We start from the raw sequence: 22,782 nt of genomic DNA, 5'->3' as shown, positions 1-22,782 counted from the left end.
CGCGACCGATGATGCACATGGTCGTCGTCGTTGTTTGTGGGCCCACTTTCGTATCCCCATTTCCCCAATTCCCCAACGTTCACGTCCTCATCCTCAAAACTTTACTCTCGCTTCGCATCCGGTCTCGGTCAGTCGCACGTCATGACGTTGCCATTGGTGGATGCCATAGCGGCCCTCAACACCCTCTCTCTCCCACACATCCCTTGCCTAGCACCACCACACGACCCGACCAATGTGACACCTGGCATCGATTCCAACGTTCCTACAGCCTTCACCCAATCGAACGACCTCATAACCAACCTACTCGTCGGGCCGCTCCAAGCTTATCTTTCCGACAGTTGTTCTCCAGAAATCTTTGGGGAGCGCGGGCGCGTTGGGAGTCACATCGAGCATGCTCGCGAGGCGATACAGTTTACACCGGTGGAGAGCGAGCTGCGGCTCACAGGTGTACTTGGCTTTGTCATTGGCGCTGTCAACGCCATCATCTGGGAGGATGTGCCCCGCAATGCGAACATTCGAGCTCGCAATATGGGATTCGTAGGCGTCGGCAATGCCGGCAAGCCCGACTTTGACCTGCGCAACCGTCTCCAGAGGCTTGTTGGAATCGAAATTAAGCCTCAGAATGTCGTCTCTCTTGAGGTTATGCTCAACATTTCCGCGATGTCTGCCGGGCACGTATTCTACAACCGCATTCGTCGCGTCGTCGAAATTCGCTCGGAAAGTCCCTTTCAACAACTTACCGATAATGGCAACGTGATGAAGGCGTTGACAGTCCTCCGCCAAGTGAGTCTTTGCCAGTCCAACACCTGACACGGTCAGGTCTGGAGCCAGTTCCCTCCGCAGCCCTACCAGCCTCCTCTACGCTTTGTTGTTCTCACGAACCATGAGGCTACACTCCTCTTCGCCCGCACCCCCACTTCCATTGTCTCCTCGGCGATGTTATATCGGGACGGCCGCAATACTGCCACCGACCCCTGCCAGAATCTCATCACGCTGCTCCTCGCCCTGGCTGTCCTTCCAGATGCAGACTACGCCATTGTTCCCGTCCGACCAAGCCCACGGCAGACACGGGCAAACGATCTTGCAAGGCACCTACCTGCTTCGCCTCCTGTTCAAGTCGGTCGGGTCACCCCCGTAGCCGGAGGTGCAGGCGTTCCGCCGGCTGGCGGGTCCTCGTCCGCTTCCGCGGGCCCAGCTATGTCAACAGCCTTGGCGTACTCGGATTCCACGCCTCCACCGCTGTCCGCCAGCGGCTCTCAATGGTCGTCACCGGAAGGGGTAGAGGTAGGTCAATTCTGTTGTGTTGTTTGATTGCTCTGACGTCCCTAGGCACACAGTCCTCGCTCTGCAACCGGACTAGTCCTAGCTAATGTACGTTTAGCCCTCCTTGACTACATTCTGTTCGGTGTGGACAGCTTCATGTTGAGTTTCGCTAACGGCAGGTCGGTACCGAACGCCTGTCGCTGGACGTCCGATGCCTCGACGTTGAGTCGAACCTAGATTTTTGCGGTGCCATTTACCCGAGCCACCTCAACCTCATCGTCTTCCGCGGCCCAGCATCGCCAACACTCTTCAACTCGGGAACCGCGCCCAAGTTGGACGTAACTGCTGTCACCCACCCTTTAATGCAACCTGAGCCAACAATGTCGGTTACTGAGCGGGTTGGACAAGGTGCCATTTGGAACGTCTTCAAGGTCTCCAACCCCGCCTCTGGGGGATCTCCTCAAGTCCTCAAGGTCACTGGAGTCCAGTCGAACACGGAACACAATTACACGCCTGATGATGTGCGACGATGTGTCGCTAACGAAATCATGATTTTAAAGAAGCTTGAGGATATCGATCACATTCCGCGTCTCGTAGAGGTGTGGGCCGGCGGTGACCCTCAAGGCTGTGAATACTGGGCTCTTCTGGTCGAGGACGCTGGTGACCCTCTGCTGTCCGTGGATGAGCTGACAGCGCGTCAAAAGTAAGCGCTGCACCGTTGTTTACTGTATTATTGACCGTCATTTGCAGGGATCAGATTGTGGAGACATATGACGCGATTCATCACCACGACATTCTCCACGGCGACATCAAGGACGAGCATTGGCACGTGCAACCCGATGGACGCGTGATGGTGATCGACTATACCCACGCACTCGACCTGAGTGGCGTCCCAGACTGCCCCGACAAGCGCTCTGCGTACACGAATGAGGCGGCCACGGTCCGCGGACTGCTTGGGATGCCACGCGGCGTGTAACTTTGCTCTTCCACCGCTTTGTACAGTTTACCATGTTTCTGTTTTATGTAGCTATGTAGGTGTAGGCACTCGTTGCATGTTACCTAGTTGTCTGTTAAGTTGCGTCTGGTGTACACGGAATTCAACACCATTTGCCACGTACCGCAGACCTCTGGCCCCCTGTTCGGGTCTTCCCTCAATGATCAATGACCTGCTCAAGACCCCTTTGGAAATAGTTTTACATCTCACTCGAGCATACCAACAGCCTCTTGATGGCACCAAAGGCAGAATGAACGACAAAGAAGCTCTCGACAGCCCCAATTCGCGGCTGCCCTGGAATGGGGTTTACTGCGGAGGGGTACAGGGGTGTACCGGATAAACTCAACTGAACGCTCGACGGTAAGGGGGGGGGACGAATACAGTCAACAGGCCAACATGTCTCGCCAACTATGAGGTCAGTCTATATTGACGCGCCTCTTGTACCACCCTCTTGCGCAACAACCGCATCAAGCCTATCGACAGCGAGCAACACAGGGAGCTCCTTATAACAGGTTGGAGTTCTCGGATAGCGTCCTCCGACTATCCCCTTTCCACCAACCTCGGCAGAAGGTTCCTTCCAGCTCGGTCGATTGCGCTCGCACGACCCGACCTGCTGCGTCGGCCATGACGCTCAGCACGGCGGCGGCGGCGCTGAACGCCCTCACGAACGACATCGAGTCGTACATGAACACTCTGCCGCCATGTGACCGCTACATGCCCCCCATAATTGACTGGCATCACCCAGCGGAGTACTGCCAGCAAGGTGTGCAGGGCCTCAGCAAGTACCTCTCGCAAGTGGCAAAGGAGAAGGCGATCGTGGACAATGTGAGTGATGAGTGATGGTGCACGAGCGAGGTCTGAGAGGGCGGGGTACGGTGACGACTGCTTGGCCCTTACGCCCCTTCCATGCTACTTTGACTGACTCGCAGCTCGTCGCATCAGCCAACCCGCCAGAGGACTACCCGACCAACCTCGTCTCTTTGCAAGGAGTATGGGAAGCGTTCCGCCGCGCTACTCCTCCCCTCATCGGTATCTGGCAGGTCATGGACCGTCGTCCCGGTCGAAGCGGTGGCGGCGATGGCGCGACCAAGGTTGACGTTGTGGCCCAAGGCGGTGACGAGTGGATCAAGGTCAACACGTCAGTGTCCATGGTGCTAATTCGAGTCGGTTAGCTAACGACTCCAGTGTGAAAGAGTCCCGTCTCTTGGTCGAGTTTCGCGAACACGACTCGTACATCAACTCGGACTATGACTCTGACTCATCCGGCGGGCCATCGATTCCTCCCCTCACCAACTCGTTACTCCAGCAGGCAGAGGCGCTGGTGAAGGCGGCAAAGGCACACTCACGGCTTTCGACCCTGCCTGCTCCGCGAGTCAAGTATGTCCTCACTCGCTTAGAGCGTTCAGGACACTCGGACCCGCGCATAGGTGCCACACTGGATGCTATGCGTGATTTGGGTATCGAAATCGAGTTTGCCAGCGAATGGGGACAGCCACACCCTCTTTCACAGTTGCCACCGGAGCCAGTGCCCGCCCACGACATTGTGCTCGACCTCTCAGTCCTCATCGCTCTCTGCTGTGACAGCACGCACCACCAGCTCCCCATCCACGATGACGAGGTTGAAACACGCTTCCGTGCGATGAACGTGGACGGCAGCTTAGCGAGCCACTCAGGCGCCTCACGCGACCTGCGCGACCAGCTGCGGTGCGAGATGCAGCGTCCCCTCATTCTTGAGCTTGATGAGCGCCTGTCAAAGGGCGGTGTCGCCCCCAGGTTCTGGGTGACGCGCGAGGTGTACGACCGCTTCCCCTCCCTTGTTGACGTTATTGGCGGAGTGGCGGAGCGGGCGCGAGCCAAGGCACTGTTCGACCCGACCGCTGGCGACTTCTGGTCGGGCAGTAGGTGGGAGGGCAAGGCCGGATGTCTGTCCAATATCCACGTCCGCGTACTGGAAGACGCCGATGAGGATGAGAGCGCGCCCAAGCTCCAAGACCCGGACACACCGTTCGATGAACTGGTCACGTACGTCACGACGTCCATGGTGGCCGCGACCGACGAGTCACCCGAGCCAACGCCGGCACCGACGCCATCCGTTACGCCCGTTCCCGTCCGCCCACCCAAGGCCGACAAGGTTCTCCGCCCACCCAAGCCCAAGCGTTCATCCGAGAGCCGCTCCCCGCTTCGGCCTGGTACAGTGTTCCCACCAGCTTCTCGTCTGCCAAGCGGACACACGCTGCGTACCCTGCTCGCCGGGCTGGAGCGCCACGCGACGGTACTCACAAACAACCGCGGTGCCGTCCTCAAGGTCATGCGCGAGGCCGGTGTGGCCGAGGGAATCCCTGCAGCCGACGGTGAGGGGGAGACCGCGCAGTGGGCAAGGATCTGGGTTGTGAACCCATCGAGTCTGGCGGAGTGGCGCCGCATCGAGGTCGAGGAGAACAATGAGCGTGTGAAGGAATTGACCAACGGGCATGGGCAGGCATAGATTACACACATTCAAGTCATGTAGCATACAGTAAAGAGAAGCCTTGTGCAATGGGATACATCAATGCTATAAGCGGGCTATCGCGTGGGGCCGCGGAAGTCGGGGGTTCTAATTCACTGAGGGAACGCTCCAGGCATGTCGCCAGCCTCGCCCTCGTCCTCATCTCCATATTCGACCATTTCGCCAAAGTCCTCGCCATTCTGCAACCTGCGGACGACCTCCTCCCACATTCGAACGAGATCACGCACCATGGCCGCACGCTGCTCCACGGGGATATCCTGCGGTGCGCGGCCACCAGCATACTCGCGGAACGTGTCTTGAAGGTGGGGTGGCCAGTCATCGGGCTCCTGCCCAATGAGGCCGCGCACCTCACCCAGGAAACGCTCGTACATCTGTCTCCGGACGTCGGCCGGGCCGCGGAAGCCAGCACCGCCCGTTGCGCGCGCGCGCACGCGCGCCACGGGGTTGAAGTAGGCTGCGTTGTAGGAGGTCACAGCCGTTGCTGGCGGGAGAGGGTCAAAGGCGTGGAAGGGGCGTGAAGTGATTTGGGGAGGGAGGAAGCCGACCCAGGAGGTTGACTCGGAGCAGAGGACGTGGCGGCAGATGTTGAGGGGGATGGGGAGGTCTCCGTCGCCGCCAAGGTCGCGTGGAGTTTGGGCAATAGCGTGCGCCTCGGCCCGGAGGGAGCGCGCAGAGCCTTCGTCCAACAGCGGCATAGCCTGGGCAATGGTCTTTTCCAGCCAGGCGAGAACGGAGGGTTCCTTCCACAGCGCTTCGTTACGCGCCACGTAGATGTGTGCGAGGAGGTGGAGGAGGATGGTGGGAGAGTCGGAGAAGCCAGCCTCGACCTGAAGCAAAGGGTTGGAGCGGGCGCCGTTGGGCACGGTGGCACCAACCTTGTCGGCGAGAAGGACAATGACCTCGGGGAAGGTCTTGATGGCATTGACGAGCGCGGCGGTGGACTTTTCGTGCTTCTTGTCCTTGGCTGAGTCCTCGTCGGCACGCAGAGCAAGGGCACGGTTGTAGCCCATACCAGGGTATCCATGCCACAGGGCTGCAGCGCGAGATGATTCCCGCATGTCCAGCATTTCGAGGAGCCAGTCGCCGTTGCCCGACTTGACAGCAAGGAAATCCAGCCAGAGGGCTGCGCCGTGCGGGTCACCCTCCGGGTCGAGCGCAAAGAGGAGCTTGGCAAAGTTGAATGCGGTAACCCAGCATCCACGGCGGCCAAGGTACGAGATGATGCGGTGAAGACCGGTGAACATGGGTCGGTTCTCGACATAGTCAAAGTCGAGGCGGCATGCTCCACTCGAGACATTGAATCCGGGAACGAGACAGCGGTCGAACGCGTACAGTGCACGCTCGGCAAAGTCGGACGCCGCACCAATGTCAGACTGAAGGCGGTAGACCTCGGACATTTGCAGCAACGTGTCGACATGCCACGGGTACACTTGCAGCAGTGCCATGAGCTCGTTGGGGTCGTGACTCCTCACGGCGCCAAGGAACTGACGCTCAATCTCACGCCACGCAGGCGAGTGCTCGAACGTAAACCACTTCTCTCCGAGATCCACCTGTTCCCACCCACGACGTTCGTATGCGTCAACAACATCCTCCTCGGACATTTCGTGCATGTTGAGGCCCGCAAGCGAGGTCGGTGGTGGGTATCCAGGCTTGGGCTTGGCGAGAGTGTAGCGCGCCTTGGAGATGGCAGCGCGACGGGCAGTGGGTGCCGCCGACGCGATCTGGGCAATGTCAGCTGGGATCCTGTTCCGGGTGGCAACAACTTACCACCTTGGATCCAAAGAACCGGCGAAGCTCCAAGTCGGCATCGAGGTTCTTGGGTTCAACAGAGAGAAGAGAGCGGAATGCGAATGCTGAGCGCTGCTCCGAGGTCGATGGGCCAGCCTCAGGCGCAGCCGAAGCAGCTGGCGAATCACCGTACTTGAGTTTGAGCTCGGCGAGGGCGCGGTCCACCTCGTCCAGGCCATCAAGTGGATCCTCGGCCGGCGCAGAACCTCCCTTGCCCTTCTTGCCCTTGCCCTTGGGCGTGGAGGATGCTGGCGAGGGAGTGTCCTCGGCAGCGAGCGCGGTGGCGGCAGTCTTCTTCTTCTTTGGCTTCTTCTTCTTGGACTTCTTCTTGGCAGCCACAGGAGTCTCGTCCTCCTCATCGTCCTCGTCCTCTTCATGTTCAGGCTCTTCATCTCCTTCAAGCTGGGTAACGTCAGCTGCCGCTACAGAAGCGTCCGGGCACAACGCTCACAGCAGCAAAGGGGTTGAATGCCTTGGGCGCGTCGACCGCCTCCTCTTCCTCCTCTTCCTCCTCCGATTCGTCCTGCATGGGAGTAACAGTCTTTTCCGCAGCACGCAGGGCCTCGAGCTCTTCCAGCTCGCGTAGCTGTCGCTTGTTCTTCAGCCTTTTCGACATGGCGTGTGTTGTGTGTAATGTTTTGGTCTTGAGACGCGACAAACCTCGGATGCGAACGTAACTGAGCGAGTCGAATCGTGGCGCACGGACACGCGGGGACCCACCTCCACCTGACAAGATGGAATGCGACAGGACAGGTGTGTTGTGCGTTGGGCGAGGGCAGTTGGGTAGATGCGAACACTGTGGTATTGTGAGTGGATTGTAGAATTGTAGAACTGTGGTACTGTGACTTGACTGGAAAGTATGTGGCTGCCATACACAGGTGCGCGTGGACCGGCGTCTGTCTGTCTGAGACCCGTGTCAGTGGTCCAGCGAAGCAGTCGGTGCTCTGGACACTGTTATTTTCACGGATTTTCATTCCAAGGTGGAACTTGTCTACGCTCGATACCAAGCATGGGACACTTGGAGTTGGCCAACATGTAGATCTGGATTGATGCCTCATGATGCATCATGAGCGGTGGACAGCGAGGCGTGTATGCGTATAGGCGTTGCGAGTGCTGCAATGCCGAGGTTGGCCAGGCACGACCAGCCCATTCATACCGTGGGAAAGCTGCGTCGAGTGCCACAATTTCTCAAAACGCCGAAAGGTTCCGTTGATGTGGCCAAACGGACCGCGAAATGCGGCCGCGGGGGGTGTGGGTCTGGCGGACGGCGGGGTGTGCCGTTTCTACTTGGTCGTCTGTCAGAGCGTACTCTTACCCGTCAAACATTCAAAAGTGAGCTCGCCATGGGGACCACCAGCTCGATACCAGCGACACGGCATGCGCATCGCGCACAACTTCCCGTCCTCGACCACCAGAGAAGTTGAGGAACCGCGTCCTTGGCTTGGAATGGGGTTGGAGAGATGTCGGAAGCTGGAGGGGGGCGGCTCAAGTGAAGAAGCGAGGGAGATGAGCCCCTCCCTCTGCCGAGGTTTTCGAGCTGGACACGTCCCGCAGACTGTGTAGAGCGTTGTGCTGACCCTCCAAGTGGCTGAGATCGAGCGTGCCTACCGCAAGCAGCACCTTTTCCAGAACGCCAAGTCGAAGGGTGCGTCGCTTGTGGAGAGATTTGGAAGTAGAATTGTGTGCTGACGCTTCGCTTTCTCGTGTGCTATCGACATTCTCTTCACCTCGCGTTCTTTCTCTCCCCTCTCCGCCCGCCAAAATCTCTTGCTCGTCTCGCCTCCTGCTGCTCTTGCCGCTGTTCTTCATTTGGCTCGAATTCGTGGTTTTGTCCGGCTCCAAACTTTTTCGACATTCAATGACCTGCCCCTCCGTTGACCTATCTTCAATCTGTTCTTTGCGTTCCTCGAACAGGCGGCAAGAAGATTGCCACCAAGACTAAGCGCTGGTACAAGGACGTCGGTCTTGGCTTCAAGACCCCTGCCGGTGAGTGGCAGAGCGGGCATTGGGAGCAGGCGTAGACTGGAGCTGGGCCAGCTGGACAGTGGACAGTGCCTTCAGAAGCACTGTCGCTCTCCTACAGTCCTCTCTTCTCTGCCAATCAGCTCGATTAGACGAACCACGGAATGTCCTAACACTTTTGCAGAGGCTATCAACGGCACCTACATCGACAAGAAGTGCCCCTTCACCGGCGATGTCTCGATCCGTGGCCGCATCCTCACCGGTGTCGTCCACTCGACCAAGATGACCAACACCATCATCATTCGTCGCGAGTACCTCCACTTCATCCCCAAGTACCGCCGTTACGAGAAGCGCCACAAGAACCTCGCCGCCCACCTTTCGCCCGCTTTCCGTGTCGAGGTCGGTGACCAGGTTACCGTCGGACAGTGCCGCCCCCTTTCGAAGACTGTCCGCTTCAACGTCCTCCGCGTGGCCAAGAACAAGGCCGCCAAGGGCTTCTCCAAGTTCTAAGTCAATACTAGACTAGGGACTTGTGGGTGTAGGATGCATCGGCATTATGACGATAGCAGCCAGACGGCGAGCGCTCCGGCGTGAGCAAGTGGTGCCGGATTCGTGTTCTCTTCAGATACTTGAGCATGCCCGGTGTCTCTGTATGATCTTTCCTTGTGCCGCGTCGCTGTTGCCGCTGCTTGTTGGGGTTGTTACTGATGTTGTTGGTGACTGGCGCACTTCAGATATATATGGTTGGCACAGCGTACTGGGGCAGTGGAAACTGGTACACGCATTTCCCTCCACACACAGTTGTGGGCTTGACCCACTTCTACACTTTACTTCATCCATTGACCTCAGCAATGACCAGGGCCGTGACATACATCTCTTCCATCCAGGCCGTGTACCGTCGGTACGGTGCTGAACTGGCTCTCAATGCCGGCGCGTCCCCGGCCTCCATCTCCTCGATGGCCAGCGCCCTGTCCGACAACGACACCCATTTCGACCTAGATCCAACACTCGCTGCAATGTGGTCTATCACGGACGGCTCCCGGCCATACCACCCAATCTTTGCCCGCCCGGGGTTTCTTACCGGTTACGACCTTCTGTCGGTATCACAGGCGGTAAATGCACGAGAGACTCAGCGGAGTGTTGCACCTCAGTATGACGGCTACGAGGAAGAACGACCGCGGGATACCCGCATACGCCCGGGTTGGTTTCAGCCTGGCTGGCTGCCGTTTGGCTCGTTTGGGGGCGGCTCGATGTTGCTCATCCTGGACTTGAGCCCGTCCGAGGAGGGGATGCGTGGACAGGTCATCACCTACACCCACGATCCGGATCAGATTGACTATGTCGCCAGTGGCTTTAGCGAGTTTTTAAGTATGTCACGACAGGCGTTTGAGGAGGAGGCGGAGGAGCTGCTGGAAGGGGTGCTGGATGAGCTGGACACGTAGAGTTGCATGCAGTGTGCTTTCTGTCGAGACAAGGGCCGAACCCTACTCCTGGTGCTGCTTCGTCTCCGTGATATTCACCGTCTGGTTACCGATCGTTGCGAAGGGATGAAGAGCGGATGCTCAACGCATCGTTCATGCCGTCAGGTCAGTCGCTGATGTAGTGGCGTGCCTGTCACGTGACCCAGCCATGACACGCATCGAGGCGTCAATGTCAATCGACATCCACCATTGTCCTCGAGCTTCTTCCCAACCCACACGCGTTCCCAAACATCACCACCATGCCGCCCCGCGCCGGACGCAAGCCCACTCTCGAGGCTCTCCTGCCACCTATCCTCGCCCTTCTGGAGGAGACCCCGCCCAACGCATACAGCGCTCACCAAAAGGCGCTGACGACTACGGCGCGTCTTGTCCACTCTGGCCACGGTGCCCTGGCGATTGAGATCCTGGCGGCCTCGTCGCGCGAGATGCTCAAGATTGGCGAAGTGGCAAGTGGTGTCGAGCTCGGCTTCCGCATGCTGGAGATTATGGGCGAGACCAAGGTCGAGGTTGATGACAAGTCGAGGGGTGAGTCTGGTCCTCGCAGCTGAGAGTGCCATGCCGCACAACGCCAAGGATGCTGTGCGCCTGTGTCATTGCCAGCACAGTGTATCCAGCACAGTTGACTAACTCTCACAGCTACCGTCACGCAGCTGCTCGCGCTTACCCCTCCTGCTGGACCCTGGCGCAAGAAGCTCGCCGATGCCGCTGTCAAGTGGTCGGCTCAGGAGTGTCCTACTGGCGACCCCTCGCTGCAACAGTACCTCGGCGAGCTGTACTACAAGGGTGAGCACAGGTTGCCGCTGTATGTCTGTCGATGTTCTGACTTGCCCCTCAGACAACCTCTTTGTCCCCGCCGAGACTCACCTCCTCGCCTCTGGCAAGCGTGACGCTGCGTCCCTGCTCGCCGAGCTCATGTTCGAGTGGTCCCACAAGGGCGCTGACCCCGTCGGCGGCTACGCTGCTCGCGGTGTCCTTCCCTTCCTTGCGCAGGCCCCTCCCAACGTTCTCGCCGCGACCACTTTTATCACCCGCTTCTTGTCTCTCCTCGCCCAGCCCTCATCCCCGGCTTCCTCCATCTTCATCGGTTCCGCTCCTGGGCCGACTGACAAGGACCCGCAGGTCCAGCTCACGACCAACCCGACCGTCAACTTCCTTCAGTTGGCGATCCTGACCGTTATGCGCGCCCCAGCACCTGGAGCAAGCGCTGTCCAGGCCCGCGGAACCGACGGTGGCGTCGCCCGCGATTGGCAGCAGCTCGTGGCTCGTTACCGCCGTATCGCGGGCACCGACGGTGTGCTGGCTAGCAAAGATGTTGTCGAGGTGAGTAATGGATGCAGCTGTATTCTTGGTGCCCCCGACTATCGCTGACAATACCAGGCTATCGACCACATCTCGGTTGCGGTCTTCCTCATCCCTCAGCGTGGCGGCGGCAATGACATGCTTCAGAACCTCATGGGATCTCTGTTTGGCGGCGGCGGCGGCGGCATGCCTGCTCTTGGCGCTAGGTAGTGTGTGAGTGTGCCAGCAGTCATTTAACGTATAGGATAGCAAGGTAGGGATCGATATATCACATGCATGGGTATGAGCAGTAACGTGGCGACTAGTCCCACTCGCTGATCTCACCGTTGCCCTTGGAGAGGCTGCCGAGGTATTCCTCAATGGTCTTGAACTGGACCTGACACGATCCAAGGATACGCATGCCCTGCGCAGAACCGTCGGGCGCCTGCTTGAACATGGTAATGACTTCAAGTTGACCTCCGACTTGCTGGCGGACAATGCTGTGGAGGTCGTCCGGGTCCTTGTTGGGGTAGGCTTTGCGGAACTTTGCGGCAATTGGCGACTCCAAAGTTGTGGGCGGCTTCTTGAGGTCGACAGGGCTGTTGGGGCCATCACTGCGCTGGTAAGCCAAGGTGGTGTCACACAGCTTGACGGTTTCGAGGCCATAGATGGTGACGAGGGGCTTGGCACAGGCTCCGGGACCGTAGCAGGCCGACTTAAGGACGTTGGCGACGACGTCGAGGAACATGGGCTCGTCCTTGTCGATGGCATTGATGTCGCCTAACTGGTTCACAGCAGGGATACTGTTATCCCAGTCGGGCCAAAAGACCACCTTGATGTTGCGGGCAGTACCAAACTGGCCAACCAGGCTGTGGGCGAGCTCATGGGGTCCCGTACCCTGGTAACCGGTCAGCCCAGTCACTCAAGCGGTCCCCTTTCAGACTAACGTCCCTGCCGCTGTAGCGCTGAAGGTAGACGGGAAGGACGACGACGACATCCTTGGTAGCCTTGTCAAGGTCCCAGGCCGCAGGAATAGGAAGTTTGTTGCAGAAGCAGTTGCGAAAAACGAGCTTGTGGGTACGACGGAAACACAAGTGGAACGGGCACAACCTGCGCTCGCAGAACTGGAAGCACGGGGCAGACGAGTGGGGGGTCTGGACGAAACGGAAAACCTGGACATTGGTCGCGTATGTCTTGAGCACCTCGGCATACGATTCACACGCTGAACTCATGTGAGAGCCGATACTGATGACGCGCATGTGGGACAGGAGTTCGCGCTTGGTCTTGCGCGGGGAAGTCGTTGGCTGGTCATCATCGGTCCAGTCCGAGTCACTGTTGGCCGTTTTGGCCTTGGCCTTGTTGTTCTGTGGGTCTTGCGTGTACCGCGCTTGTGTGTCTTGCGCGACTTTGTGTCAATCACCTGGTACATGAACTGGTCCACATTGTCCTCCCAGATAGTGACGATCGTGTAGAGGGGCTTGGACACGCGGTCGTAAAGGCTGCGAGAGACACGAATGAGCTTGGCGAGGGTGTGGCGGTCGGCCGCGGCGACCAACTTGTCGACCAGGTGGTCGATGCTGAAGAAAAGCTCCCCCGGGGGTGTCATTGTGCAATGCACGATCAAGTGGGTAGAAGGAGGAATGGAAGGAGGTGGTTGCAGTTGACGTGTCGTCCTTTCTTGGGCGCAGTGGTCAGTGAGGTCATGTGTGTCACGATGGCACACTCGTGACAGCGGCGCCGTGCATGCGTGGGCAACGCCCTCGCATGAGTGATATGATATATAACACCGCCGCGAACGTCTCTTTCCTCATCTCTCACCCCTCTCACTTCTCACCGCCTGTGCACGTCATGGCTACCCCTGCACCCTCCCCCGCCCAAGCGTTTGTTGATACGGACCGCCTGATGGAAGCCATGGTCGCGGCCGCTGGAACCCCCACGCTCGCCACCCTTATGACTGTCAACCATCGGTTCTACGACCTTGCCGCCAAGCCACTGTACACGGCTGTGTCTCTCGATAGTCACAACTTTGACAAGTTTATGTACGAGGGAGTGGACCGTGAGGAGCCCAACAAGAAAGTGAAACCCAACGTCGGGGTCGGCGAGCATCACAAAGGCAAGGGGCGCAAGAGCAAGGCCAACAGTAGCAAGCAGACCCAGCAACGTACCGCAAAGTCAACTCTGTTGTCCCATCATCTGAAGGCCGTGACTATTGGCTCCCATCGTGATGGGCCGACATCCTGCCATGAAATTGCCGAGTACCTGGCCGAGCGCACGCAACACCATCTTGAGCTTCTCATTGTGCAAGGCCCGCCCGACTACTTTTGCAAACAGACGTCGTGCCCGTTTATCGAGCGTCTCAAACCTAGCAAGATTGTTATTCGCAAGGGCGCATACCTTTCCCTTCCTAGCCCTCTTGATTGGCAAAACCAGCAGAGTGATCAAGAGGACGTACTTTTCCTTCCCACTCAAAACCCGGACGGCATGGGTTTCAACGTGAGTATGGACTACACCGCTCCCATAATTATGTATGGCTCTGACGAGTTACAGACTGACTCACGAGAGCCCCTCATGAGAGGTATGTTTCTCCACTTTGTCAACAACCATCAACTCAAGATCGTGTTCTGGCGCGAACGGTATGGCCCCAGCCCCGACCCAAGCTACAACTCTACCCTTTTCGTCAATGACCTACTCAGCCTCCTGCAAGTTGGTTGGAAGAAACGTCGCTTCTCCGAAAACCCACCGCTTTGAGTTTTATGGCCTTGAAAGGCTCCGTTTTGATGGCCTTAGTCAACTCGCTCTCCACAACAAATTCAACGGGGACTACGGTATTGTGAAAGACATCATTGCGGAAGACTTCCCGAGAAGCAAGGTCGAGGTTAAACCCATTGAGGAATACATGGCGGACCCGAAGCAGTACGAGGTATAGCTTTACGTTGCAAGGTGTAGATATCGTTCCTGTAGTCCATGAATCTTCCTTGCGCTCGATTTGCTTCACAGGCAGCTGGTTCGTCGAGCTGGCAGTGCCACAACGTTGGACAGAGGGTTTGATCCCGCGAGGCGTCTGATTTTCTGGGAGGCCCAGTCGCACTCCACGCGCGTATAGCTCAGCCAGCACCAAAAGCAGAGCGACCACATGGGCAGTATCAGAAACAGCAGACTGAGATTGTGGTTTTGGACTCATGTAGCTTGCAATGTGAAACCATGCATCCATGCAGTCTATCAATGCACTACTCAACGCCATACAACGTTTCCCTCTCGCCATCTCACCCGTTTACCAGCGCACCTGCTCGTGCGTCAGTCCACCTTGGGAGAGGACATCACCCTCGACGCGGTTGAACTTGGTTCGAACCGCGTCGTACCTGTCTCCACTCTCCGGCAAGGTGGCAGCAATGACCGCGTCGGCCAGCGCGTCCGCAGCACGAGTACGCGCAGGAAGGACCGGGACAGGCTCCTCGCCCGCACTTGCACCAGTAGCAGGGACGGTAGGCGCCAGAGTCGGGCTAGCCGGCGGGGTGGGCAGTCCAGACCAGTAGATCGCCTCGACCTTATCGACCCACTCCTTGGTGCTCCAGCGCATACCCTCGTCGGCACCACTGAGTCCCGAGTTTGTTGGGAGAGGAGCCGGGGCGACGCCGTCGTCGGGCAGGGGGCGGGGGTACCCCTCGGCGTCGACTGGACCATCGGGCTTGGCCTCCTTGGAGCCAGCGGTTGCGGGCTTCATCTGTCCACCACCATTGACACAGCCACCAGGACAGGCCATGACCTCGACAAAGTCGAGCTTCTTCTCGTCCCGCGCTGCGAGGAGCGCAGCAGTGGCCAGGTCGGCTCCGGCGTCGACTGGCGGGGTGCCGGGAGTGCCCGGTGTGGACGGGGTAGCGATCTCGCCGGCACCGGTACGGGCCTTGCGTCGGCGTGCGGCAACGGCGGCCGACAGCTTGCCAGCACCGGCACCACGAGGTCCACCTTTGCCGAGCCCACTCTCACGGCCGACCTTGCGGACCATGTTCTGCAGGTTGCGGAAGCCGTACACGCGTGATCCCTTGAAGAGGACGTTGCCGTCCACATCCTCGAGGAGGTACTCGACATTATCAGTCGAGCCACGAATCTGGCGCGAGATGACGCGTGTGGGCTTGGGGTGGGAGGCAGCAAGCGATGTCAGGAGGGTCGCGAGATAGGAGCCCGAAGACGAGCCGGGGTGCTGGAGCAACTCGGGGAAAGGAACTGCCGCGTTCGAGTCGATGGCCGCCAGTGTCGAGACAGGGGCCTCCTCGGCATCGACGGGCACAATGGGGTTGAAACCCATCTCAGCCAGCAGGAGATCCAGCTCCCCTGTGGTGAGGACACAGTCGGTGTCACGCGTCTTGTAGACATCCGAGTAGAAGTCCTGGCGCGAGGCCTCCAGCTTCTTATCGTAACAAGGCATGGCGGTGACGTGGTACACCTCGGCGGCATTGCGGCCATTCTGAGCCGCCCAGAACTTCTTGACGAGCGCACCCATCACACCCTGTGACGAGCGAGCAGCAGACAGGAGAGGGAGGAGGTCGCCCTGGGCCTTTTCGGCGTAGCATACCCAGCCGGGGCAAGCGGAGGCGAGGACGGGCAGCGACTTGGGCGAGGCGCGGCGCTCCTCAAACTCGCGTACTGTCTCGCGCAGGGAGACGTGGCGCGCAAACGTCGTGTCCCACACCTGCCATCCTCCACGTGCCGGGTCGGCGAGGAACGAACGTATCCGCCTCAAAAGGGTGAGGAGGGGAATCGGCTCGGTGCCGTGAGCTGCAGCATACGATGCCGACAGCGATGCGAGGGTTTGGGGAGCGATGGACAGAACGGGTGCACGCGCAAAGTCACCCGCCTTGATAAAGTCGAGAACCTCGTTGTGGCTCTGCATGGTGATGAGGAGTGACTCGGTGGAGGTAATGCAGCCACTGGACGTTAGCTGACAAAGCAAAAGATATTGGCTCACCTGCACGCCAAACAGTCGTTGAGGCTGATTTCCGCCTTCTTCAGCTGCTGCCTCCCTGCCACCTCAATATTGGTGGATGGGCCAGCCGCGGCGGTGGGGTATGTTGAGACCTCGTAGTAGTTGTTGTTGGAGTCGATGACAATCTCCGTCTGACAGGCGTGAGCGCGAGAGGGCGTGATGGAAGAGCGCGCGCTGTAACTCACGTCTGCATTCTCGCCAGTCTCCTGGCCTGCAGGCTTGTTCGATGTCCTGACTGGGATGATACATGCCTGCGACGGGGTGAGAAAGTCGTCGAGGTCCGTTATGGTCTGCTCCAGTTAGTAACCGGCGGCAAAGTGGGCGGAGAGGGGGAGCTTGGGTTGGGTGACTCACAAGGGCGCCAGCGAACGTCATGGCGATGGAGAGCAAAAGGTAGAGTCCAATATGAAAACTGGAGTATCACAGTGCTGTCCTTTTGGGGGTGGAAGAGTCAGCCGGGGGGGGTGGACGCTTGTCGCGTTTGTGGTGTGTAAGGCCAGCGGTTTGAGTCGGCCGAGATGTTACTGGATCTGACATTTACACCACAGTCGCCACTCAGCAACGGGAGAAAGCGGGAGCAAATCCGGATAAGCTCGACTCTCCCACGCCCGCCCCCACAGACAGACGCAAACATTCCGGACGCGGCATCAAATTTAAGTCCCGCCCTCCCGGTTCCCACCCCGCCGCCGCCCTCATCACCATCCCCCCCGTTAACGATAGCGACCTGTCTTGATCCTCCCCCCCGTTAACGATAACAACCGCCCCCCCCCCCCTTTCCCCAAGATGGCCGAACTCAACCTCGCCGGCGTGTCCCACGTCGACGACTCCCTCATCGATCCGCAGCTGGCTGCCCAGGCAGCTCAATTCTTCAACCCCACTGGCGAAGAACACAAATTTGACGACGAACTGGCCGCAGCTGCAGTCGCCGCCGCCGCCGCCCACCACCACCAACAACACGGCGACGGCACACTCGGCGCATCCCTCGTCCAGGGCCTTCAGAATGTCGGCGTCAATGTTGGCATGGCCGGCTTGGGCAGTGTCGGCGGTGTCGGCGTGGATGTCGCCCCTCCTGCTCCCCTCACTGGCCCCACTGTGAACACGGACACTACTCCCACCGATGGCGGCACCGACCAGCAGATTGACAGCAACGAATCGGCGGGCGGTGCGATGGGCGTCGCCTCGGCCCATATTGCGCCATTTTCCCGCCCACAGCGCGACGACAGCACCCCCCACCCAGAGAACATGGCATTTGCGAACCGCGCCGAGTTTGAGGTTTGGTTCGAAGGCGAGAGCAGCTGGTGCCACTTTGTGCAGCGCCGCACAACGACTCCCGAGAAGCGCGCCGAGGAGCGTCTCCGTGCGCGCATCAAGGCCCACGAGCGCATGCTCCAGTCCATGTCGGCCGAAGAGATTGCCTCGGCCCCTCCTCTGAAACGTCGTCGCCGCAACCGTACCAGTACGATCAAGGAGAAGGTGACCTTCACCTGTCACCACGCTGGTCGCTACGAGGCCAAGCACTCGACCACCCTCCCACCCGAGAAGCTGCGCATGAACACCAAGAAGAGTGTCAAGTGCGACTGCCCCGCTCGCATTGTCCTCACCGAGATGGAAGAGGGCGAGTGCAAGGTGTCATACTTTTGGCGTCACGAGGGCCACGACGCATACGCCGACGACGAGCTCGAGTCTGGTCGTCTCCCCAAGGTCATTGACGAGTGGCTGGTCGCCCAGATCCAGGCCGGAAAGGACACGGACGAGATCCGCCGCTCGCTCATGATGACCGATGAGGAAAAGACCACGTACCTGCGTGAGATTGCAGAGGACCCCTCGCGCATCGACCCCGAGAAACCCCCCGCGCTCGCTCTCACGCTGCGCATCAAGTATCCCGACATCTACAACCGCTACCGCAAACTCAAGGGCCCCATCAAGGAATTCAAGCCCCCCAAGAACCCGCGCTCGCGCAAGCGCGCGCTGGGCGAGGACGACGTCAAGACGGACGCGGCCGGGCCCGGGCCCTCGTCTGTCATCGACAAGTCGGCCGCCGACGCAGCCACCATGGCTGCCGTCCAGGCCTACCCGCCTGTCGATGTCAACATCGACCACAGCCTCGACCACACGTCCGTGGACCACACGTCCGTGGACCACACGTCCGTGGACCACACGCAGTCTCTGGACGCGCACACCCATGTGCAGGCCCACGTGCAGCAGGAGCACGCCCATGTCCACACGCACCCTCACGTCGTGGACGGCGGCTTTGCCCTCGGCGACGCCATTGACAGCAACATGGCCGGCGAGTTTTTGGGTCACGAGCTCGGCACGCAGGAAGGTCTTGCGCGCGTCCTACTCGCCCTCCCGCGCGCGGGACATGGCGAGGGCACAGACGCCGACGAACTCAACGCGGCGGTCCTGCGCATGGCCAACGAGTCGAGCGACATCAAGGACCGCGATCAGTGGTCCGGCCTTGCAGGTGTCTGAGGGTTGAGGAAGGCGGAACAAATTGACAAGAAGTGTGTAACATAATTTCGACAAGCGACCACGCAAACAGCAAAGAGCAGCGAGGACAGAGACCCGCAACCCAAACCACCGAGCGAGACCCATGATTGATTCCTGTACATTTTTTGGTGTATGTATATAACCGCCGTGAAGGCTCTACCATGAACAAACCCCTTGTGCTTCTTCTCACGTTCTCACTTGGCACCAATCTCGTACCCCTTGAACTCGCCCTGCACGCGCCTGTAGTGCTCCATCTCGTCCGCCGAGACGGAGGGAATGAGGCGCGTGAGCGCGCCGCTAAAGTCTTCCTCGTTGACCACCACGGCCGTCTCGGCGTCACTCGCCATGGCGGACAGGTAGTACTGCGCGGTAAGAGGCGATGGGTAGGCGCGCGGCAGGGGCGCAGCGTCCAGTTCGGCGACCTTGGCGTCCACCTCGGATGCTACGCGGGACATGGCCGCGAGCATGGCATCGGCACACAGGGCATACAAGTCTGCACCGGTATAGGTGAAGGGCAGGCGCTGCGACAAGGTGTCGAGCGAGAGGGCCGGGTCGAGTGCAAACTTTCGCGTAAGCGCGGCCAGGACGTCGCGCTGTGCGGCGTGTGTCTCGGGAACGGAGAGGTAGAGCATGCGGTCGAAACGGCCCGGACGGAGGAGGGCGGGGTCGAGCAAGTCGGGACGGTTGGTGGCTGCCATGACGATGACCTGACCACGGCCCGTCGACATGCCGTCCAGCTCGGCGAGCAGTTGCGAGACGATGCGGTCCATCACGCCACCGGAATCGCCCTGGTTACCACGCTTGGGAGCCACCGAGTCGAGCTCGTCCATGAAGATGACGCAGGGCGAGGCGTCGCGAGCCTTTTCAAACACGCGACGGACGTTGGCTTCCGATTCACCAATGTACATGTTGAGCAGCTCGGGACCCTTGACAGAAAGGAAGTTGGCAGCGCAGGACGTAGCCACGGCCTTGGCGAGAAGCGTCTTTCCGGTACCGGGAGGGCCGTACAGGAGGATACCAGAGCGCTTCTTCATGCCCTCGCCGAACAGCTCGGGGTGCTCCAGTGGGAGCTGGACCGTGTCGAGGATATCCGCCTTGACGGCCGCGAGACCACCGACGTCGTCCCATGACACGTTGGGAATCTTGGGCGCGCCAATGGAGTCGGCGTACGCTGAACGCGCGTCGCCCAGCGCAGCGGTCAGGTCCGCCGCCGTGAGCGAGATACCGGCGAGGAGCGCGTCCGGGGCCGAGGGGGCATCGGCACACGCGCGAGCGAGGGCCATGTCCCGCGCACGCTCAATGAGAGACGACAGGTCCCCGGCGTTGAGGGCGGCGGCCTGCGCGGCAACATGCGAGACCTGCACGTCGGGGGCGAGTGGGGTGTCTGCCAGCGCTGTGGCCAGGATAACCTCGCGCTCAGTAGCGTTCGGCGCAGGCAGGGCGATCTCGTGCTTGAAGCACGCCAGCATGTCCCGCGGAACAGTGTCGGACGCGCTGGTCGTGCCAATGAGGGCGACAGGCTGGCCCGTCTCAGCTCCGGCAGCGCGGCATTCGGCGAGAATGTCCTCGATAACTTTGACAATGGGCGGGGGGCGAGTAGGGGGAGCCGCGCCACCTCCAGAGGGAGGCGAAAAGGCCTCGAGATGGGAAAGGAGGAGAATGGCCGGCGCACAGTTGCGTGCCTTGTCGAGGCGTGCCCTCAGAGTTCCCTCTGTAACCTGCGGCGTGTCGCCGATAATGTCGTAGCAGGGGACCTCGACGACGCTGAGGCCAAGCTCGTCGGCAAGGGCCTTGACGAGCGCACGCTTGCCGGCACCACGGGCTCCCTTGACCAGCACACTGAGGGGGAAAAGACGGGCCAGGGCGAGAGGCGAAAATGACGAACGGATAAGATCACGCAAGGTGGACGCGGCGGGAGCGCAGAAGGGAGGAGGGGGAGGAGCGAGGTTGTGCCACGTCTGGTCGCCTGCGCGGCCAGCGACGCGCGCGCGCTCGACACCAGCGAGGACGAGGCTCGTCTCGCCGCCAATGCCGGCATCGACCCAGCATCCGAGCTCGCCCGCACGCGCCTTGGACGCGAGAGAGGAGCTAAAGTCGTCCTCGGGAGGGACGAGAGGCTCAAACTGGAGCGCGGTGACGGCAAAGTATGCCACGGCCGAGGGTTTGGAAGTGGATGGAGCGTCGTCGCCGTCATCGGAAGCGTTTCCGTCGTCCTCTGACACGTCTTCGTCCTCGGCAACTGGCTTGCCAACCCACACGGGGACGGAGATAATGTCACCACGGCGGACAAGACGCTGGCGGCGCTCTCCTTCCGAGTCAGTGGCGGCAAAGTGGCTCTTGAGGCCACGCAGCCACGCCCGCTCGTACCGCTTATCGACACCCTCAGCGGTCGCGACGCGGGACAGCGTCATGCTGGCGGCGATAGGGAGGGTGGGCTGACGTGCGCCGAAGGGGGTTGGCGTGACGAAAACCTCGGGGCGGGGCACGGGCACGGGGAAGAGCGCGCGGTGGACCGAGGGGGGAACGAGGAGGGCGTTGGGTGGCAGTTCTGATGCTTCCTCGTCGAGCTGTTCCCATGCAACGACGCGGGCGAGGCGAGTGCGTCCCAGCGAACCATCTTCGAACGCTTTGATAGTCACCCAGTCGCCCTCAAAGACACCTGCGCGGCCGAGAGCCCATACACCCGCGTAGCAGACGTCATCGTCGTACTCGACACCAGGCAGGTCGGGGCCCTTGCCAGACGCGGGAACAACGACGAAGCGCATACCGCTTTCCTCGGAAGGCGAGTCGAGGGGCTGGAGAATGTCGTCGGGCGCAGCCACTGGAGATGGCGGACGCGGGACACCAGCGTGTCCGGGGCGCGGGGTCAGAGAACCAGAGTTGGTGAGGGGCGACATTTCAGAAGAGCATGTGTCGGACGAGTGGTCGGGCCCAGGAGGAAGGTCGGTGTCGTCTGCGAGGTGGCCAAGGGAGCGAGCAAGCGACGAGGCGAGGAACGCGTCTGGGTCAAACTCCTCGACGAGCGAGCGGTGTGAGGGAGCAATACTCCCTCCGTCACCATTCACATTGTCGTCTTCACCGTGCGCGGAACGCTCGGCGACGATCACGCGGGTGTCCGGTGTGACCAGGCCCTGCAGCACAGGCTCACACATGAGGACACGGAATGCACGGCCGTGTCCCAAGCTCACATGCCTTCCCTCGCGGAGGAACGCGCCAGCGCGATCTCCTTCGTCGGCAAAGTGGACGGTACCGTTCGCATCCTCGTTCCACAGCTGACCGTTGGGGAGCTGCGGGGCCTCGGGGAAAAACGAGGCCAGGTCGTCGGCAACAATCTCGGCAGCTCCAACAGGCTGCACCACCACAAGAGAGAGGGGGACCGGTTCGTGGGCGTGCACACTCACCTCGGCCGGGGTGGGGACGTACGCCGGCAGGAGGTGAGCTGGGACATGGAGGCGGGGACGTGGGGAAGGGGATGATGATGTGCTCGGCTGTAGGTGTTAACGATAAAGCTCGTTCCCGTATAGTAACAGTACACACCTCGGCAGTAGCAGGGGTGACCCAGAGGACGAGCTTGCGAGCTGTGCGTTGAGCCGAAGGTGGGAGACGGCGTTCTTGAGCCCACTCGACGGCGACGGCGATACGCGACGGGGTTGCCGCGTCGGTCTTGGGCCGACGCTGGAGAGCGGCCCAGAGGTCGGAGGAAGCTTCAGCAGTGTCGCCGCCGGATGGGAGAGCATGTACGTCTGCGCGCACGGGGCTTGGGCGCCCAAAGGGGCGAGGAGCAGGCATTGGGTGTTGAGAAGATGGTGGAAGAGAACGAGAAGGATGGGGCAAGTGCATCTAGAAAGATGGGACCTGGTGTACCCTCCGTCGGCTACCGCCCGAGCCGCGAGCCGGTGCCGTGCCAGCCGGCCATGTCCACCCCGACGACCACAGCCCACATTTGATCCCGCTGGCCCCCCGGACACCACCGTGGGCAATGTCCGTTGGAGAACGCGACCAAAAGTCATGACGTCTGTTTCGCAGCCCTCACATCCAT

General features: G+C 60.2%; 10 protein-coding genes across 10 annotated transcripts; 6 read left to right on the top strand and 4 right to left on the bottom strand.

Moving 5' to 3' along the window:
- Positions 1-141: 141 nt before the first annotated feature.
- On the top strand, positions 142-4,742 carry EHS24_000313 (uncharacterized protein; the record flags this gene model as incomplete). Its single annotated transcript, XM_028616147.1, has 8 exons — positions 142-783; positions 832-1,284; positions 1,330-1,371; positions 1,443-1,966; positions 2,014-2,203; positions 2,741-3,082; positions 3,187-3,395; positions 3,443-4,742. 8 exons carry the CDS (start codon positions 142-144, stop codon positions 4,740-4,742), a joined length of 3,702 nt encoding a protein of 1,233 aa, XP_028480004.1.
- A 113-nt stretch (positions 4,743-4,855) lies between these two features.
- On the bottom strand, positions 4,856-7,167 carry EHS24_000312 (uncharacterized protein; the record flags this gene model as incomplete). The annotated part of the gene is made up of 3 exons (XM_028616146.1): positions 4,856-6,484; positions 6,531-6,953; positions 7,003-7,167. The coding sequence occupies 3 exons, from the start codon at positions 7,165-7,167 to the stop codon at positions 4,856-4,858; spliced, it is 2,217 nt and encodes a 738-aa protein (XP_028480003.1).
- A 118-nt stretch (positions 7,168-7,285) lies between these two features.
- Positions 7,286-9,023, top strand: EHS24_000311 (uncharacterized protein; the record flags this gene model as incomplete). Its single annotated transcript, XM_028616145.1, has 6 exons — positions 7,286-7,357; positions 7,410-7,429; positions 7,480-7,586; positions 8,137-8,196; positions 8,466-8,537; positions 8,698-9,023. 6 exons carry the CDS (start codon positions 7,286-7,288, stop codon positions 9,021-9,023), a joined length of 657 nt encoding a protein of 218 aa, XP_028480002.1.
- Positions 9,024-9,364: 341 nt separating this feature from the next.
- On the top strand, positions 9,365-9,955 carry EHS24_000310 (uncharacterized protein; the record flags this gene model as incomplete). Its single annotated transcript, XM_028616144.1, has 1 exon — positions 9,365-9,955. One exon carries the CDS (start codon positions 9,365-9,367, stop codon positions 9,953-9,955), a length of 591 nt encoding a protein of 196 aa, XP_028480001.1.
- A 278-nt stretch (positions 9,956-10,233) lies between these two features.
- Positions 10,234-11,503, top strand: EHS24_000309 (uncharacterized protein; the record flags this gene model as incomplete). The annotated part of the gene is made up of 4 exons (XM_028616143.1): positions 10,234-10,519; positions 10,631-10,777; positions 10,830-11,314; positions 11,372-11,503. 4 exons carry the CDS (start codon positions 10,234-10,236, stop codon positions 11,501-11,503), a joined length of 1,050 nt encoding a protein of 349 aa, XP_028480000.1.
- Positions 11,504-11,594: 91 nt separating this feature from the next.
- Positions 11,595-12,878, bottom strand: EHS24_000308 (uncharacterized protein; the record flags this gene model as incomplete). Its single annotated transcript, XM_028616142.1, has 3 exons — positions 11,595-12,170; positions 12,220-12,636; positions 12,693-12,878. The coding sequence occupies 3 exons, from the start codon at positions 12,876-12,878 to the stop codon at positions 11,595-11,597; spliced, it is 1,179 nt and encodes a 392-aa protein (XP_028479999.1).
- A 242-nt stretch (positions 12,879-13,120) lies between these two features.
- Positions 13,121-14,020, top strand: EHS24_000307 (uncharacterized protein; the record flags this gene model as incomplete). Its single annotated transcript, XM_028616141.1, has 2 exons — positions 13,121-13,765; positions 13,820-14,020. 2 exons carry the CDS (start codon positions 13,121-13,123, stop codon positions 14,018-14,020), a joined length of 846 nt encoding a protein of 281 aa, XP_028479998.1.
- A 523-nt stretch (positions 14,021-14,543) lies between these two features.
- NAR1 (Cytosolic Fe-S cluster assembly factor nar1) lies at positions 14,544-16,628 on the bottom strand (the record flags this gene model as incomplete). The annotated part of the gene is made up of 4 exons (XM_028616140.1): positions 14,544-16,197; positions 16,236-16,384; positions 16,439-16,543; positions 16,608-16,628. 4 exons carry the CDS (start codon positions 16,626-16,628, stop codon positions 14,544-14,546), a joined length of 1,929 nt encoding a protein of 642 aa, XP_028479997.1.
- Positions 16,629-17,036: 408 nt separating this feature from the next.
- Positions 17,037-18,725, top strand: EHS24_000305 (uncharacterized protein; the record flags this gene model as incomplete). Its single annotated transcript, XM_028616139.1, has 1 exon — positions 17,037-18,725. The coding sequence occupies one exon, from the start codon at positions 17,037-17,039 to the stop codon at positions 18,723-18,725; it is 1,689 nt and encodes a 562-aa protein (XP_028479996.1).
- Positions 18,726-18,937: 212 nt separating this feature from the next.
- Positions 18,938-22,532, bottom strand: PEX6 (peroxisomal assembly protein; the record flags this gene model as incomplete). The annotated part of the gene is made up of 3 exons (XM_028616138.1): positions 18,938-22,093; positions 22,145-22,231; positions 22,281-22,532. The coding sequence occupies 3 exons, from the start codon at positions 22,530-22,532 to the stop codon at positions 18,938-18,940; spliced, it is 3,495 nt and encodes a 1,164-aa protein (XP_028479995.1).
- Between the last annotated feature and the right edge of the window lie 250 nt (positions 22,533-22,782).

The sequence above is a fragment of the Apiotrichum porosum genome, assembly GCF_003942205.1.
Source record: "Apiotrichum porosum strain DSM 27194 chromosome Unknown scaffold_1, whole genome shotgun sequence".
Classification (NCBI taxonomy): Eukaryota; Fungi; Basidiomycota; class Tremellomycetes; order Trichosporonales; family Trichosporonaceae; genus Apiotrichum; species Apiotrichum porosum.
The sequence above is the reverse complement of the archived record's forward strand: the minus strand, read 5'-3'. Positions and strand labels throughout refer to the sequence as shown.